The sequence below is a fragment of the Camelus bactrianus genome, chromosome 20, assembly GCF_048773025.1.
Source record: "Camelus bactrianus isolate YW-2024 breed Bactrian camel chromosome 20, ASM4877302v1, whole genome shotgun sequence".
Classification (NCBI taxonomy): domain Eukaryota; kingdom Metazoa; phylum Chordata; class Mammalia; order Artiodactyla; family Camelidae; genus Camelus; species Camelus bactrianus.
The window spans coordinates 3574869-3594188 of record NC_133558.1 but is presented as its reverse complement, the minus strand read 5'-3'; the positions used below and the strand labels follow the sequence as shown (position 1 = coordinate 3594188).

The following is a 19320-nucleotide window of genomic DNA, read 5'->3' as shown; positions in this document are numbered from 1 at the left end:
CGAAGGAAAACTGTCTTTTCTTTGTCTTCAGTTATTTGAAAAGAAACCAGAATGGTTTTCAGAAAAGGAACAAAGTGTTATTTTCTAATTTTTGTGGCCCTCTTGAAGGACTTTACTCATCCTTCCCCTGGGCTGGGCTGGGCATTCCATCCCCCGCAGGAAACCTTGCGGTTGGGTGGTGGCCGGGGCGCTGTGGACCGTTCGAGAATTTAGCCCATGCCCCTCAGCCTTATTTACACAAGAGGGACACGTTGCTCTTGCTCTGTGCGTCGTCACAACTGTCTGTGACCTGCCTGTGGGAGGGCAGACCCTCCCGTCTGCCGGGCCGCAGCAGCCAGCCCCGGAACCCTGGAGGGCAGGGGGACCGGCCCCGTGTGAGGGAGCCCCTTCTTCCTCACCCTCAGACCGAGGGAGGGGGCAGCGCCTGCCCGTCTGCCTGGGCTGCAGGTTCTCAGGGGTGCCCGCAGCCGCCAGGCGAGGCGGGGGTGGCTGAACTGGCGGTGGGGCTGCTGAGGAGAAGCGGGGCTGGGAAATCGGGAGCAAGGGGGGGCTGAGGCTCAAGCCAGAATAAGAGCAGGATGGCAGAGGCCGATTGAAAGCCCTGGAAGCTGCTGCTGACGCCAGCTGTCAAGAAGGGGAGGAGACAACCCCGTGGGACGGGGGCGGGGGGGGGGCTCTTAGGAAGTTATTTGAGAGCCAACTTTCTTGTTGATTTCCTTCCCTGCGTCCTTTTGAGGAAGGATCCCAGAACCGCACAGAGCCAGCCAGCGCTGGGCACCTCGGGAGGGACCGCAGGTAAGCAGCCGCCCCTCCTGGCCGGCGCCCTGCAGCCCTGCGCCTGGGGGCTCAGGGCCCCGCCGCGTCCCCGCCCTGCGCCTGGGCTTCCCCGAGGGTCCTGCAGGTGGAACCTGGGGTGCAGGGGGGCAGAGGGCAGAGGCAGTCGCACTTGGCCACTTCCCTTCCTTCTCGCTCCTATCTAGACAGTGGGGACTTCACGCAAGCACCCAGCAAGGCTTTCCTGAGGTGCTGCCTGCTAAGGAAGGCCACAAATGAGAATGGGGCAACTGAGATGCCCCCAGAGGGGACAGGCCCCCCTTTCCTCAGGGCAGCAGGCTGTGGAGGAGGGGTGCAAAAGGTTGGAGGGAGGAGGAGGGCCAGGTAAGAACACCTGCTTGGCTGGAGCTGCCGTCTGATCCATCCAGCTTGGCTCTCCATCTAGGGCACCCCCCTCCTCCACCTTTCAGGAGCCAAACTTGAGCGCCTCCCCCACCCAGACCTGGCAAGAAGGAGGCCGTGCCTGCCCACCTGCACTCACCTGCCCTGTCTGCGTGGGCCTCTCTTACCTGGCAAGCACCTGGGGCTCCCCGGTTCTCCCCTTCAACGGTTCCCTCCCAGCCGGCTCTGCCCTGCTCTCCCCAGACCCTGCCCTCCCCCAGCGGCCCTGCAGCCCACCCCTGCCAGTCCCCACGGGAGGAAGGCTTTCCCTGCTCTCCCTCCATCATTGACCCTCTCTCCTCCCCCACCCCTTAGTCCACTGGCGGCTGTAAATATGAGTGCAGGTGTTGATGGAAACCCATTCCGACTTTATATTCCCACACACTGCTGCCCGCCTCCGAGACCCCGAGCCCCGGGAAGTGGCTCCCTTGCCCGCGGCTGTGCTGCCTTTGTTCAGCGCGTTTCGGGGACACCGACCCCTGTTCCCTCCATAAAGGCTGTTCTGCATCCCCTGAGGGCGTGCCTGCGTTCCAAAAGCAGCCCAGCGCCCAGGAGCCAGGTGCTCCAGGGGAAGGCTTCACTGGGCCAGAAACAAGGTCTCCCTTCATTTGGTCAGTTGGTCAACAAGTCCTGATGGGGCCCCGACAGTGAGGTGTGTGGTGTTTAACCTGCTTGTTTGCCTGCACGGACTCCAAAGGGAGGGGAGCAGGCTGGGAGCGAGGGCGGCGTTAGCACCACTGACCAAGGCAGCTGGGAGAGGGGCTATTTATAGCCCTGCTTAAAACTGCCGTGCGCCTCCCTCCCACCTCCCCAAACTCTCAGTCTCCGTCCTGCTCCACGTGGTCGTCCTGGCTCTAAGGCAGGACCACCCTCTCCTACCTACCAGGTTACTTCTGAACCTGGCCGGGCCGCCCTTAACCCCGCTCGACCGGGAGCTCTCCAGGGCAAGCCTCCCTCGGTTTTGTCCCCCGGTGTATCCCAAGGTCCCAGGCCACAGCCTGGCGCTCAGGGGACCCTCCACAAGCACTGGCTGCATTAAACCGCCAGCATGAACACTAAAGGGGCGCCACCTGTCTGCACCCGGCTGTGTGAGTTTAGCCTTACAGCGACGCGCACCTAAGCCTATGTGCAGTGGGCGGCCACGCGGACGCGGGCCGGTAAACGCTTCCTTCAGGAGGTTGCCTTCGGGGGTAATGAGAAACCCCCTGCTCTCCCACAGCTGTTACATTTTACATTTCCCCAAATAAGCCCTCTGTCTTCTGCCTTCCATACTTTCTGACAAACAGAACGCTCTCTGAGATCCCGGGGGAGCTGGCTCCACCATCACACTAACCCTCCCTGACACGTCCCGGGGTTTATTTATGCGAAACTCAAAATGTGTTGCTTGAGAATGTTCCCACACAGCCGTGTCTGTGTCTCTAGTTTTGAATTCTTGTCCCAAATGAAACTGGCTTCACGTTCCTTCTCGGGGTTTCCTTTCCTCCCCTGAAGGAGCCTGTGGAGCGGAGGATGTCAGAGCCCTCTGGGACCGCCTTTGGAGGCAGGAGAGCCGTCCCCCGCAACGCGTCCAATGCGGCGGAGAACGACCCCCCGACGATGGAGCTGCAGGGCGTCCTGCCCCGGAGCTTCCGCCTGCAAGGTAGGGGCGCCCCCCCCACCCAGGGCTCGGGCCCGCCCCTGCCCCCGCCGCGCGCCCACAGAAGCTGCGCCCTGCCGGTGTCTGCTTCCACGGAGAGGCCTGCAAGGCCCTCTTCTGTGTGGGAAAGGCTCTCGAGACCAGGATTCTGGTCCCAGTTCGCTGCAACCCTGGGGGAGTCGCTTCTGACAAATGAGGGCCCTGGCACAGCCGGGGCCGCTTCCAGGTCTTCTGCTCTGGTTTTGTTTGTCTTGTTTTGTTTTTAATTGAAGTGCAGTCGACACAAAATAACTGTGTTGGGTTCTGGTGCACAGCTTAGTGATTCAGTTATATATATATATATATATATATATATATATATATATATATATATATATATATATTCCTTTTCATACTCTTTTTCAATATAGATTATTACAAGCCGTTGAATAGAGTTCCTTGTGCTAGACAGTAGGACCTTGTTGTTTACCTATTTTATATGGTCCTAGAGATTATCATACTAAATGAAGTAAGCCAGAAAGAGGAAAAAAATTACCATATGCTATCACTTATATGTGGAACCAAAAAGAAAAAACCAGACACAAATGAACTTAATTACAAAACAGAAACAGACCCACAGATGTAGAAAACAAACTTAGTGTTTCCCAGGGGGGTAAAAGGGGGCGGGCACGGATAAACCGCAGGGTCTGGGTTTGCAGATACTACCTACTGCCCCTTTTTTAAGAATGTTCTCCAGCTGGAAGTTTCCACTTCCAAGACACTGTGGCTGTTTAGACTGTCCGGCCCTCACCTCCTTCCCCGTCTCCCCCCATGCGTCTCTGTGACTCTCAGGGCTGCTGAGAGGTGCCAGGCGCTGATGGTAACGGAGGTGGAAGGCCTGTCTGTCTCCAGGACAGCTTCCCCCGCGATCACCTCTGTTGGGCCCCAGGGGCCTGCTCTGGGGTCGGCTGCTGACCTCCGCTCGGCCCTGTCAGCTGTGACGGGGCCCAGGTACCAGACATGGCTGGGTGACTCAGATGCCATTCCCTTGGGCCGTGGCAGGGACATTCAGACTCACGCCCCTGAATGGCGTCCAGCGGGAGCACTTTCTGTCTGCAGCACACATGCACCCAAACCCACTTCTGCTCCCGAGAGGGCTCTGTGCTAGGTTTCCCTGGGGCATAGACACCCACCTGCAGGGGTGGGTGCCCACGGTCACCTGTACTGTGTGTCCAACAGGGACCAGCGGTTAAGCAGAGGGAGAGGACGATGCCGGTTATAGACAAACCTAGCAAGTGGGAGAGCAGCCCAGGTGCGGTGGGTAGGCTGGGCTATGTTAGCATCCTGTCTAGAAGATCTGACAGCCAATTGTGAAGCCAGAGAGACGTCCAGTACCACCCGTGAGGCACTGTCCACATTTGGAGTGGGGGGCCTCGCAGAGCTGAAGGGCATCTTCAGTTGAGAGGAGAGGCCAAGACAAGGTGTAAACCTGGAGTTCTGAGCCCTCGAAAACGCCACTGTTAGAGCTGCAGAACGGAGTTTAAAAGGACTTGAAGCAATTCATCTAAACCCCCATGTTAGAGGTTAAGAGACTGAGACCAAAGCAAGCAAATGATGTTCACTCCTTCACTGCTCAGTCTAGAAGTCCTTCCCTCCGTCTCTACCTCCCTCCCTCCCTCCTTTCTCCCTTCCTTCCTTCCTTCCTATACAATTAGAAAGCATGCAGATATCAAATTACCAAGCAAGTTACCTTTGTGTATTCAGTTTCCTAGCAAAATTCCCCTCTGGTAGAGAAGCCCCTGAGACCTGGGGGGGGGGGGGGCAAAGTGCTGGGAGAAGCGAGCAGGAGAGCAGGAGAAGGGGGCCTAACGGGGATGGGTCGCTCTGCAGAGGCAGCGGGTTATAGCACAGAGTCCCCTGGTCCAGGACTCAAAAGACACCAGGTCCTGTCCCACACCTGCCACTTGCTTACCCTGGGACCCCAGGCAAGTCATGTAAGTGCCTGAGCCTCAGTTTCCCCATCAGCAAAATGGGAGCAATACCTACTTCTCAACTGTCACGAGGCTCGGATGACCAGAGCCTGTGAGAGCACCCGTTCAATGCGTGCTTGCTGATTCAGAATGTGCAGATTGTCGCTCTCCTGCAGGGTTAGGGACCCATGCATGGGGACCTTGAGTCTAAAGGGACTATGCACCTGCAGCCCCTGTGTATTTAAAATGGAACAAAATATTGCCAGTAGGAAAACTGCCAGAGAACTCGAGAAGGTACTTCAATTAAAAAAAAAACCAGGATTACAGTTTTTTGCTTATTCATTTTTGGAGGCTGGAGTGGGGAGTTATTTTGAACTGAATTATTTTGAAAAATCAGTCACTATTTGCTTGGCAGGCATATGTGTCTGCAATCCAAGTGACCTTCTGGGATGCTTGTTGCAGGCGCTGGCATAGGACTGTGTGTCCAGTGAACATTCAGCCCCCGGAGAACTGAATGATTCATCAGCCCGACAGTCATTGTAACCTCATCATTAATAACAGGTTCCTGATGCCATACGCACGTGTCCATTTAGTGGCTCTCCCCCTGATGTGCTAAGTGCTCCGTGCCCTGAGGGCAGGGCCCGTGGGCCCAGGCCGCGCAGCGCTAAGTCCAAAGTGAGGAGAAAAGGGAAGAAAACGCCAGCGCACAGACCGTCCGCTGGAGGAGGTGCCGCGCCCAGGCAGCCTTCTCATCTCCCGTCTCTGTTTAATTGGGCGAAAAGCTGGTTTTCTGGCACTGAGTATATCAAGTTCTCCCCAAGTCTTCCCTGCTGAGACCTGTCACCTGGGCTGAGGTGCCATCTCCTGGCTCGCTCTTCAGTGGCCACTCAAGGTGGCCTTGGGTCTCCCCGATCTCCTTGGGGGATGACGCTCTCCAGTATAACAGAGCCCTGAGCCCAGCTCCCTCCCCTCATTTGTTTCATGGCAGCTTTGCAGAGTGTCGCTTTGGCAAGCTGATCTTGTGAAACTGACTGAGAAGGGCAGAGAGGCAGGAGGAGGCTGAGCCGGGAAACGCCAGATGTTTTTCTGTGGCACAGCCCTGCGGCAGTCGGTCCGTACACTACAGGCTGAGTGTGTGTGGTGCCCTTAATTTGCAACTTCACAACTTCAGTGAGCATTTGCTTAAGAATTATTTTAGCCTGTATTTTCAAAAGGCACAAACTTACATAAGGCTCCTCCCATGCAGCAGCCGGATATTTAAGAAGCACTGAGGTATTTGAGGTGACACTGGAACCCCAGAGATGGGACCTGCCAGTCCGTGGTGGTGTTTGAGGGGCTTCTGCATTTTTAGAGACCCTTGATGCCCCCGACTCCCTTGGAACTCAATTATAGCTGAGAAAAACAGGTGGAAGAGTTTTTGGATTTGCATCTATTTCTAATAGACTGTTCTGCATGCTCATTTGGTGTTTCTGAAAATCTCTCTACAGCCTTCCTGGTCTCAAAGGTTGTTTTAGCAGGAAATGTAATGGTCCGGAAGATAACCTTATATTCTTGGGCTGGTTTGCCTCTGCGTTCTTAGCAATCGGCGACCATTTGCAGCAGTAATTGTAATACTCGTTTGACGGATCTAAGCAATTTGAATTCAAACTGGAGAGCAAGCCTAGATCTATTTTAAAAATCAAATGCAGGCAGCAGCTTGTATTTTTCGAGCTAGTAGGGTCTGTGCTTTTCTGATCATCTCCTCCCCCCCACAATTCCACATCAGAACTAAATTAACTAATTAGGCATCAGTCTCCTCTTTGTGCAGAGTGAATCTCTTGAGACTCAAAGGTATTGAGAGAACAAGAAGGGCATCCAACGTCTGATTAAGTGATGTTGCGTAGAATCAGTTCATCCTTTCCACTCGGTTTGTGGGAAAATGTTTAATGATCGCCACCCAAGTGTCAGGAGCTACGCCAAGCTCTCTCGGGACACAGAGATGAGTTGGTCCTTCCCTGGCCTCGAGCAACCATCCATCTAGTAGATGAAATAAAGAAACAAAAGGAAGGACCAGTGGTGTCGGTGGAGTGGGCAAGAGGGCGAGGAAGGCTTTGTGATAAAGGGACACCTGAGTGAGGTCTTAGAAGTGAGTGGAAGTGTTCCAGGCAGACAGGTGCATGGAAGGGCATTTCTGGCAGAGGGAACAGTATATGTCAAGTAGTGAGGGCAAGGAAAGGGAGATGAGCCTGGGAAAAGTAAGCAGAGATCCCATTGTAACAGACCTTGAAGACCTTACCTTTCCTTCTGCAGACACAAGGGACTTGCAAAGGATTCTAAATAGCAAAAAGGCATAATCAGAGTTGTGTCTTATAAAGATAAGGCTAACAGTGAGGAGAAAATGGGGAGAGCTGTCTTTGGAGGCTGTTGAGACACTTTAGGTTAGAGGAGAAACAGGCCAGAAGGATCTTAGTCCCTGGAGGAGGTGTAGGTCCCATTTCTCTCATCCTAGCTTCTGCTGAGTGTCTCATACATCTGAGAGTAGAGAACATTTTAACAGCAACATTTAAAATAATAAGTTGCCTTAAAAACATTTTTAATGATTCTAATTCACGATGCTTTAAAATTCTGTGTATCCAAGAGAAATATGAGAATCTTTATCCTGTTGTTTTCACAATAAACAGACCTACCTCCTCATGGATTTACAATTTACACCTATAGTTTGGTAATAATATTACCAAAGATTATGTGGAGAACTCAGTTCACTAGGGAATTCCTAGGGTATGAACCGAAACATTTAACTTATTCCAAGATTCCATCTGTGACAGGTATAATCATTCTCTGAAGAATATTTTTACAACCTAAGGAGAAAATAATTCACTTTTTTTCTTATTAGGGGAGAGGCAGGAGGAGGCAGCTGGCTCATGAGAAGAGAGAGTTTTTTTAGCAGCCCATTTTCTGATGTGTTTGGAATTAGGCTAAATTGTGTTAGGTAGACTTTTTGAAAGCTGTCACTTAGAAAGAGCAAGCTGCCAAGTTTCCGGCTACAATATCTCTCTAAAAAACAAACAAAAAAAAATAGCTTAGCAATGAGCTGTTCTGTTCTGCCAGGAACTGGGTTTGGACAGGGAGAAGCAAATTCATTTCCTGTTCCTGGCGAATGGAGCCTGGGTGATGAGAAATCTCTTTCAATCTAAACTATGTCTTGTTAAGCCAATGAACAGCAAAAATCAGGATGCCAGCTTAACAGATGCTTACTGAGTGCCTGCTACGTGGGGAGGAGTGGTCCTCAGTCCTAAGTCAAGGGGACAAGAGAAAGAACTATGATGTTTTTATTTCTATGCTCTATGTGACAGCCACCTGTAGAGTCCTTGCTACGAGCAGGTATTATAGGAACCAAATACTTGACCTGCGGGTGACTGTCCATGAGCAACGAAAGAAAGGGTGTTTAATCAGTAGTGTTGGGGACCTCACCTCACTCCCCAAGACTTGGGGCAACCCCCAGGGGAGCCATAAATCTATTAGGAGCTCACACTGGAGAGAGGGTCACATGGCCACCATCTCCTTCTCCTTCTAATGAATAAACCACATTATTTCTTTAAACTCTCGACCTTTCAGTGTAGCTTCTAATCATCCATAGCTTAGTCAAGTTTTGTTTTTTAAGTGAAACATTTCTCCCAGTTTAGGTTATTGTAATATGGACTAAGAGATTATTTAGGGAAATTTTATGTATCATTGACTTAGATTTTTCTCCACTTAGGGTACCACTGCGATCGCCTGTGATTTTTTTTTTTCTTTCTTCCAGAAATCATTGATGTGGAGTGATATTGCAATAGAAAAGATGAAGAGTACTTAGAAAAAAATTTTTAATTACATATTTTGAATCGAATGTTGTCAAATGTATAACAATGTAGACTACATTATTTGAAAAGAAACTTCATATATATTTAGTACATATATTTGTTTTCACTAGGAAAAAAATCTATAAAACTATGATTTTTGGGGGTGGGGCTGAGGTTCTACATACTCAAAGGAATTCATTAGCATTTTCTTTTACCCTTTGTTATAAGCTGTCTAAGTGAGCTGTGAAGACACGGCATTTTTATTCCAATTTGAAATAAAACTGCTGGTCCGGAGGCTTCATGTTCTAAAACCCTGCACGTTATCTTCAACAGTATAAATACACAATCCTGAAACTGGCCTATTTTGAGAATGAAATTGTCTGATAAATGACATGTAAAGGGCTCCTGTGAGTAACCCTATGGTGAATGAAGTAACATGAAATAACCTATTTAAAATGCATAACCGACTCCTAGCTCCCGATTTTCAGGTATTAAATTTGTTTAAAGTGAAAAGTGGCGTATTTGCCGTGACATTTTTCATATTGCCCCAGGCTAATGATTAAGCCGTGGTCTGGTCCTCACGGTGCTTACAGTCCACTGGATAAAAAGATAATACTAAATGGCTAATGATAATAGACTTTTTTTTTTTTTTTAAAGAAAAGTGTATTTTGGGAATCAACAGGAGAAAATGAATCCACCCACCTATAGAAATTCAGGAAAAGAAAAGCTGGCCTGTTTGCTGAAAAAACAGGCGATGTAGCATTTTCTCGTTTAATCTCCAGGCTGCCACCACCTTGCAGATGAAAAAAGTGAGGCGCAAGTTTATGTAACTTGTCCAAAGTCACGAAGATGTTAAGTGTCAGAAGTGGGATGTGGGCCCAGGCCGTCTGGCTCCAGAAGCCATGCTCTTACCCGCTGTGCTGTTCTATTTCTCCCAGTAATAACAGTAATAACATAATAATAATAATTTTGAGAATTCTAGGTGCCAGACACTGTGCTAAAGCACATTGCATGCATTTTTTCCATTTAATACTTCACCAACCCTATGAGGTAAGGATTTCATTGCCTTTCTAAAAATCAGGAAACTAGGCTGAGAGAGACTAAATAACTTTTCTGAGGTTGCACAGTTAGTAAACAGTGAAGCATCTCCCAAAACATACTCTTCAAAATACACCACACACACACACAAAATTTCCATGGTCATTTAAGTTTGGAAGACGTTGCACCTGCGGATTTGCAGTGCATGTCAGCATATTCCAGTCACCTGTAAACTCTGCAAGAATCTTGATTAGCTTTGGTTAAACCAGTATTTCCCAGTCTGCTTTAACCACGGAACTCTTATTCTTCCAATACCCATCCACATCCTACAGAATCCACATCCACTACGCTCCGCTGCCTCAAGGGTGGACTGACTTTACACAGACCCACTAGACATTGCCCAGCTTCAAGACTGGGGTGTAAACCTGGAAAGCCAGGGTTTTCATTTGCAATGAGAACGAGAACCAGTGAGAACTAGATATCAGAGAAAGACTTGCATTTCTCCCTCCAGCTTTATTTTTCCGTGTAGGCCCAACTGACTGGGCAGTGGAGGCATAAAGTTAATATACTCATTTTCGGAGGCACATTATCATGGGGTGGGGGTGGGGAGAACTGAGGCAGGTCCTGGCAGGGCCCCGGGACTGCGTTCATTCCCTGCAGACAGACCAGACTGTCCCCACCCCTCACCTGGAATGCTGACAGCCTCCCAGCTGACGTTCCTGCCCCCAGCACTGCCACCATCCAGTCCTTTCCTCTCTGTCACCAGAAGAAGCAGCATAAATCCAATCATGTCCATTTGGTATTTCAGATTCTTCATTGGCTCCCCAATGCAATTGGAGTCCAAGCTCCTTAACGTGGTCTGTAAGTCTTGCAGGAGCAGCTCCTGCCTCTTCCGTCGTGGTCCCACTGCTACACTCCAGCCAACCAGTTGTCTGTCAGTGTTGAGTCAAACATGCACTCTCTTGCCTCAGTCTTCATTTGTCCCCTTCTCTCCCTGAAACCTTCTTCCCACCTCTCTTTCTACCTGGATAATTTGCTTAACTTTCTGACCACTGCTTATGCCTCCCTTCCTCCAGAAAGCGCCCTTAATCCCCCCTCATCTGGGATAAAAGCACTTGACCAGAACCCCTGCCTCCCCCAGGACCTGTACTTCCTTCAGCAGAGCGCTCATGATGCTGTATCATAACTACCCGTTCACTTCTTAGCATCTGTCGCTGCGCCCTGACCAAGCTTGTGTCTATTTGGCTTGTATCTATGTCACCTGATCAGCGTCTACATCCCTGTCCTGCATGGCAACAAAAAATAGCACATGTTACACTCCTGGGGGGCAGGAAGCCAGGAGGATAGTAAGTGTATCGGATATATGCTTAGGGTCTAATATTACCTGAAAAATTTCAGAACAATTAACCAAACACAATAAAAAATTTAATATGACTTTTAATATGAATATATATTTAGCCTTAAAATTGAGCTAAAAAGAAAAAAAAAATGCATTGAGAGAAATGGCTGAATGGCATCCTGTGTAAGTGACTTGTAGGGTCTGGACTGAGTTTTAATCCACTGCTGGTGGAAGTGACTTCAGACTGCATTTTTAAGGGTTTTCCTTCACCACATGCTTGTGTAAGTCAACAAGAACAGTATTCAAAACACTGAGATCTTGGACTGAAATCATAGAAATGCACTGTTTATTTTGAAAGATGTGGAGGTCTCATTGTTTTTCATTAGAAAAACCATAACCAGAATAACATACTTCATTCTAGAAAAGCACTATAAGAGAGAAATTCATAAAATGGAGTATATATATTTTAAAACAGCATAATGAATCAAAGGCCTGGAAATAGTTTCTTAAAGAACAGTTGAATATATGGAGGATGTTTTATTAGAGGAATGCTAACAGTCATCTTTATGTGCCTAAGAGCACCAGATGAAGTGAACACAACATATTCTATATTTACGCAGAGGCTAGAACCACGACCTATGGTTAGAAAAACTACAGGGAAGCAGATGTCAGTTCATCTAATAAGGATTTTTCAAATAATTAGTGTTGTTTAGAAATGGACTGTTTGCCTTATGAGATAGTGGATTCCCTGTTCAGATGCAGGCTAGAAGCCTGAGTACTAGAATTTTCATGGAGATGTTTCGTGCAGGACAAGGCAGGTCTACCAGATGGTTTAGAAGTTACCTTTTACCCCTGCAATTCTGTGAGGCTGTGACGGCAACATATTCCTTCCATTGGTGCTGACGAACGGAGAGTTAAACCCTCTTCTGAGGAATTAGGTTTTTAGACATTTAGAAAGCAAAGCAAAACAAAACATTAAAAGTCATGGTACTAAGAAGACAGCCAGGTGAGTTGATCACTAAGGTGCTTTTCAGGTGGGACCTTTATGATTCTCCAGCTCTTTCTGAAGCCGGGTTAACACTGGGGATTGTGGCCTTAATGAGGCCAGAGAACTTAGGAAGAAGGCAGCTTGGAAGAGAGAGAGAGAGAGAGAGAAATAAACATCTTCAGCCCACAGCATAATGGAAGGAAAGTGCCCTTCAGGGAACCATGTGCCGTAGCAGGGTTCTGCGATGAGACAAAAATAAAACCACGTCTTGCACTTTGTTTGCTACGATGCTGCAGCCAGGACGGCCCACGAGCACTGCACCATGGAAAGTATAAAGCAGCTCCATCGCAGTTCACATTCGGCAAGCTACGAGCAAGCCTGCGGCCCCACCGTGTGCCAGGCATCACGCAGGGCCCGCTGCACTGCTAGGTCACTGAATCTTCGTAGAAATTCTCAAAATATTAGTACCTTCATTTTAAGGGTTAGAAAACTCGGCTTCTGAGAGGCAACATCCCTCGCCTAAGTAATTATGAGACCTGAGTTTCAAACTCAGGATTACCTGGGCTTTGAATTAATCAAGGGTGTTTCGGGGACTCCTGGACTTTAGAACAGCGGAGTGTCTTACTGAGCCAAATTTCTCCATTTTGCCTGTGGGGAAAAAATGAGGCCAGAGGGGACCAGGCACCCTGCACAGGATTCTTGTGTAAAAGCAAAGGAAGTCACTGGAGTCTTGCAGGGCGATGCCCCAGCTCTCTGCGCACATGAGTTGGCAGCCATGCGGACAAACCATGCCGCGGGAAGGGGCAGGGAAAGGACGGGAAGGCAAGAGGCCAGCGCGCGTCCCACCCGCCTTCTCTCCCCAGGGCCTCTTTAGGACTCCAAATGCATACACGGAAATCTGTCTTTAGATTAGCTCTTCTAAACTGCAGTGTAGACAGATAATTAGAGTTACCTTTACATTCAGTGAGCATTTGCAGAAGGAAAGGGAAAAAAGCAGGAGGAGATCCAACTTTCATCCAGTGCTATCACGTCTCAGGTAAACATATAACTGACGCTCCTGATTCCGAACATCAGAGGAAAGCCCTATAGACTTTGGCATCGCACCAGAGGGTCATTCAGTCCCCAGGGATGGGTGAGGCTTGTTTCTTCATGTGCAAAGTGGAGACAACCCTACCTACCCCAAAGGAATGTTAGTATCCTTTTCCCACACCTGTTCGCTCTGCCTCCTGCCTTTGAAGGACAATATGCTCTTTTAGAATTACGGCTGGGAAGGGTTGACTCTTCCTGAAGCAAGAGGAGAATTTTGGATTGATGTTCACCTTTGTCCTTAGACCATCCCTTGGAGGCTTTGTCAGATTTGATTCCTCCCTTTTTAACAGTAAGAAACTTTGCAGTGCTATTCCCTGCTCATCCCAACAAAGGGAGCCTCTAGTCATTGTGGGAAGCACCCGATGTAATGGAAACCAACAAGAGACTCAGATGTGAAGGCATGAACTCTAGTCCCAGCTTCTCTGTAACTGGACCTATCTGACAGGGATTGTAAACACTGGGCTCTGTTATCCCGAAGTGAGTGCCACGTGGTCTGAAATGAGATCAGAAGGAGAAAGAGCTTTTTAAAAATCTTCTTTGCAAGTAAGGCTGTCACAAGAGAATGACTCTCAAATCTACCAACCCCGTACGGAGTTTTATCCAATAGACCTGACTACCTTGCTTCCTCAGGGAAAATAATCTTTGTTTTTGAGTTTGTGTCGAAACCAAAGTTACTCAACGGCTTCCCTTGATTCTTGTCTTCGTGTTTAGACTACCTGAATGTCACGGATGTTCACCTGTTCAAGGAGAGATGGGACACCAACAAAGTGGACCACCACACGGACAAGTACGACAACAGCAAGCTGATTGTGCGCAGAGGACAGGCCTTCTACATCCAGATTGACTTCAACCGTCCATATCACCCCACAAGGGACCTCTTCAGGGTGGAGTATGTCATTGGTGAGTACCACGGGCAAGCCCTCGGTACCTCGGGCCAGAATAGAGGGCCGGTACAGGAGTAGTTGCGTTAGTTCCTAGAATCATACTTCAGCAGTTGGCTGGAGCTGGGATTGCGTTCAGCCCCTGGACCACCCCGCACTCTGAGATGGGTCTGATACAATGCCAAACATCAATAATTTGGGCCGAGTCAGGCAAAATCTGATATAAACAAAAGTGAGAACAGCTGGTACAAAATGTTAATTAAGTTATTTTTCCTCAAGTGGTTTTGGCATCCTGTGATTGTGACTTTCAGCTTATCACCTCTGCCCTCATGATTGAATTGGTCTCATGTGCTGAAAGTATTTGCAAATCTTTCATATACAATCTCCATATGAACATTTCCCAGAATTGTTCTGCTCTAATCTAGTCCCATGGGGGATTCATGAGAAATGGATAGTCGAATAAAGTTCACTAAACACCTCGTACTCTGAGCTCCTCTTGTAGGTTGATCATGCACATGCACATGAAAAGTTCTAGCAAGTTCCATTTCTTTGTTTGGTCCAGTGCTTCCCAATTAATTTGATCATGGAAATCTTTATTAAGATACAGCTGTTAACATTTGACTCATTTTGGTGGTAATTATTTCTTGAGGAATTATAAGAGTAACAAGTAAACACATGCAGACACTAAAAAATCTGTGACTGCTGACCGCTTGAGGAATATGGTTTGTACTTTCTTGGATTTATGGTACAAATTCGTATATAAATGTGGGAATTAATTGAAGACAGAATAGAAGTGGGAGGGAAGAAGAGACATCCCTGAGTCAGGGTCAACATCAGCGTGATGCTTGGGTTCTACGTAGAATTGTTTGTTACCCAATTGTGCGGTAAGAAAAGGGCAAACTAAATCACTGTTCCTGTGTGATAGGCAAAATGAAACAACCACAGTTTAATTACATTTAGGAAGCAGGCTCTTATTGTTAATATTTTTTAATAATGGGCACTTCAGGTGAGAGAGGAATCCGCAGCTAATTTTTTAAGCAGTATTTTAAAATATGATGAAAATTTATTTTTATTTCTTCTCCTAAGTTCATTTAGCTTTTCGTTTTTGTGTGCACGTGTGCAGACTTGTTTGGACAAGGTTTGATTAAAACCTCCCTGACACATTTAGAATACAGTGATCACTTCATGCATGGCAACCAGTACTCATTGGAAGCTCTGTCCACAGTTTTGGTCCACCTTCATAGGAATTTTTACCTTCATATTTAAAGGTGAATAAAAAGGTGTATAGAAATATCTAGGGCGGTGAGAAGAGGACAGGGAAGCTTTGTCCCTGAATTGGCCTTGTCTGAGCTCTGAGATCTTCTCCCACAACCATTCAGAAAATAATTATAATGAAAGTCTTAGGAAGAATAAGATGAGTGTGTTAGATTGAGTTTCCAGGAAACAAACTTTGAGAAGGAGATTTGTGTGGAAGGAATTTTGGGCGAGTGTTCTTGGGACCAGCATCCATGTGGGGGCGGAGGGAGCCATGCTGGGCAGAGGGAAGGCTTGAACTCCAATGAACAAAGGCCCCAGAGGATCGCATGGTGAGCTCTGGAGCTGGACTGGATTTTCTGAGTCTTGCGGCAAGAGCGCGGGCTCTTCTGCTCCAGCACTGACTGGTCCTTGGCTACAGGCTGTCCCCAAGGAGGCGGTCATCAGTGTAGCTGGGTCTCTGTGGTTGAGGGCAAACCCCTGAGAGCAGCTGAGTGAGAGCTTTGAGCTGCCAGTGCTCCCAGCCTCAGGGCGGAGGATGCCTCCATCCTGAACAGGAAGACCACAGCATCCACTACAGTGAGCATTTGAAGTCTTCTCTTTTTTGCAAAAGACATAGTACTACTTTTGTTCCTTCCGTAAAAAAGGTGGGGGTGGGGCATAGCAAATTTGCCTTTGGGATAAAAATCTACATATTTAAAAAAAAAGTGTCTCATACAACTCAATATAAAAAACAAACAAACCAACAATTCAATCAAAAATGGGCAGAAGACTTGAGTAGACATTTTTCCAAAGAAGACATTACTGATGGCTAAAAGGCCCATGAAACATGCTCAACACTGCTCATCATTAGAGAAATGCAAACCAAAACCACAGTGAGGTGTTCCCTCACACCTGTTAGAACGGCCAGCAGTGTGCTGTACACAAGAAATCAACACAACAGTGTAAATCAATTATACTTCAGTTTTGAAAAACTGCAAGTAACAAATGCTGGAGAGGATATGGAGAAAAGGGAATCCTCATACACTGTTGGTGGGAGTGGAAACTGGGGCAGCCATTATGGAAAATAGCATGGAGATTTCTTTAAAAAAAACTTAAAAATAGAACTACCTCATGATCCAGCAATTCTACTCCTGAGTATATATCCAGAAAAAACCCCAAAACATTAATTTGAGAAGATATATACAACAAGGCTCATAGCAGCTCTATTTACAACAGCCAAGACATGGAAGCAGCCCAAATGCCCATCAACAGATAATTGGATAAAGAAGATGTGAAACACGCACACACAGACACACACACAGACACACACACACACAGACACACACACACATAGACACACATACACACACACACAGACGCACATACACACACACACAGAGACTCACACATACACAGACACACACACACACACACACATAGATACAGGCACACATACACACACACACATACACAGACACACACACACACAGACACACACACACATAGACACACATACACAGACACACACACAGACACACACACACACAGACACACACACACATAGACACACATACACACACACACAGACGCACATACACACACACACAGAGACACACACATACACAGACACACACACACACATAGATACAGACACACATACACACACACACAGACACACACACATAGACACACATACACAGACACACACACACAGACACACACACAGACACACACACACACAGACACACACACACAGACACACATACACACACACACAGACGCACATACACACACACACAGAGACACACACATACACAGACACACACACACACACACATAGATACAGACACACATACACACACACACATACACAGACACACACACAGACACACACACACACAGACACACACACACAGACACACATACACACACACACAGACGCACATACACACACACACACAGAGACACACACATACACAGACACACACACACACATACACAGACACACACACATAGATACAGACACACACACACATAGACACACATACACAGACACACACACAGACACAGACACACAGACACACACAGACACACACAGACACACACACACACAGACACACACACATAAATATATAGTAGAAGATTACTCAGCCATAAAAAAAAGAATGAAATACTGCTTTTTGCAGCAACATGGCTGGCCCTAGAGAATATTGTGTTTAGTGAAATAAGTCAGACAGAGAAAGACAAATGCTATATGATGTCACTTATATGTAGAATCTAAACAATAATATAAATGAGTGTATACACAAAGCAGAAATAGACTCACAGACGTGGAAACGAAAACTCCTCATCTCCAAAGGGAAGGGGGAAGGTGGGGGAGACAAACTAGGGATTAACAGATACAAACTACTATAGATAATACAGGTAGGCAACAAGGATTTAGTGTACAGCACATGGAATTATACCCATTATCTTATAATAATCTATAATGGAATATGATCTGCAAAAATATTGAGTCAAATATTGAATCACACCTGAAACTAACACAGTATCATAAATCAACTCCAATTTTTTAAAAAATGTAATTGCTGTTAAGAAATAAGTATCGAATGTGAACTGGAAATGAAATTCAGGGCAAGGGTTTGTATAGGCAGGGTGCACCTCAATTTCCAGAAACCTAGAATATGGGAGCAGTGATTTAAAAGGCAGAAAAGAGAACACTTTGTAAAAACTAAAGGACACGTAGGGGTCTTTTCAAATGTTTATTTTAAGATGTTTATAATATAATGAGATTTATCAACAAAGATCAATCTCTGCACTACTTTAAAAGAACATAACTATTGCGTTGAGCGACCTATTGTATTAAAAACACAGAGAAAATAACCACACTTAATTGCTTCCAGTTTGCACCCAGTGCTTTGTCATCGCGCCTTTGTCTCTCCCTGTGGCTTTATAAGATGAGCTGGGACGTCTTAATATGCTGGAGTTTCCTTTTATTGCTGTCCTCAGAACCCAGGGTCATGGGATTTATTCACAAGTGATTCTGCCTTCAAATCAAATTTCTTTCTTTCTAAATATTTAAGCACATAGCCTCGCTTGGATAGTCCCGGATTTAACCCTTCGCGGGCTGGGCTCTCCACAGAGAAGGTGAGCAGGGATCGACCTCCTTCCCCGTCCGGGGCTTCACCAGTCCGACAGCTGCGCTGGTTGGATGCTGGCGGGGCTCAGTCTTCTCTGTGGGTTAGGTGGGAGGTGTTAATGATTTTGAGGAGGTGGGTGTGGCTGGAAGTGTGGCTGGTAGACTGCAGGGCCTTTTCTCTCTTCCCACCCCAGCCTGCAGCCGTGACAAATCACGGAAGGTGTGGGGCAGGGCGTTAATTACAGGTTTCGTTAGCCTGGAGCTGGAGCTGTGAAAACCCGGGAACAGCTTGTGGTGTTAATTTGCTGTTACTTTAGCACGAGACCCCTGCTTGTTTGATGCTTCTTTGAGGCAGAGTCATCCCGAGGAAAGAATTCTCAGCCATATTCCTTACCAGCTCTCCCTCCGCCAAACAGCAGATGGTACCCTCCCCAGTGAGCCCCCCAGAGTGGCTGCAGGGGCCTCGGGCAAGTGTCTCTCTCCCTGGAGTCCCGGCGCAGGAGCCCAGGGAACGCGGAGGCCAGCACCTCAGACATCCTCTTGACCTTTTCCTCGGTCCCTGGGTGGTACCCACAACAGCTGCAGGCTTTATATTTCTGGGTAAGACAGAAAACAGAGGGGAAGGATGGTGCCGGCAAAGCCTCCCCCTCTTATCAGAAGAGCAGAGCTTTCCCAGTGCCCCAGCGAGCTATTTCTGTCTCATTTACCACCCTTACCTGTAGGGGGAGCTGTGACAGTGTTTCATTTTCCTGGACTCTTCAGAGGACAAAGAAGAGCTGTGCATGGATGCTGGTGGACACCCAGCGGTGTGTGCCAGAAGCCCCCTCCAGCTGGGCAAACCCTGTGGTCTAGAAGTGCAGCCTTTACAGAGCACAGTGGGGTCGGTCACTCACTGGCACGGTCATCGCGTGCCCGAGCATTTATAGGAACATATCAATTGCACATATTCTGCATTGTTGGCCCCATTAAAACACTGAAGTATCCCTAACATG

The 19320-nt window shown here is 47.5% G+C and overlaps 1 protein-coding gene across 2 annotated transcripts in view; it reads left to right on the top strand.

Annotated features, from left to right (window-relative positions):
* Positions 1–272: 272 nt before the first annotated feature.
* F13A1 (coagulation factor XIII A chain) overlaps positions 273–19320 on the top strand; it is a 125022-nt gene continuing 105974 nt past the window's right edge. Inside the window, exons 1-4 of one of the 2 annotated variants that reach the window (XM_010968596.3) lie at positions 273–447; positions 737–795; positions 2707–2854; positions 13784–13972. In XM_010968596.3, the coding sequence (XP_010966898.2) occupies positions 2725–2854; positions 13784–13972 (319 nt within the window). In that variant the 5' untranslated portion in view covers positions 273–447; positions 737–795; positions 2707–2724. The remainder of the gene's footprint in view (positions 448–736; positions 796–2706; positions 2855–13783; positions 13973–19320) is intronic. The other variant, XM_074348049.1, reaches the window with a different exon arrangement.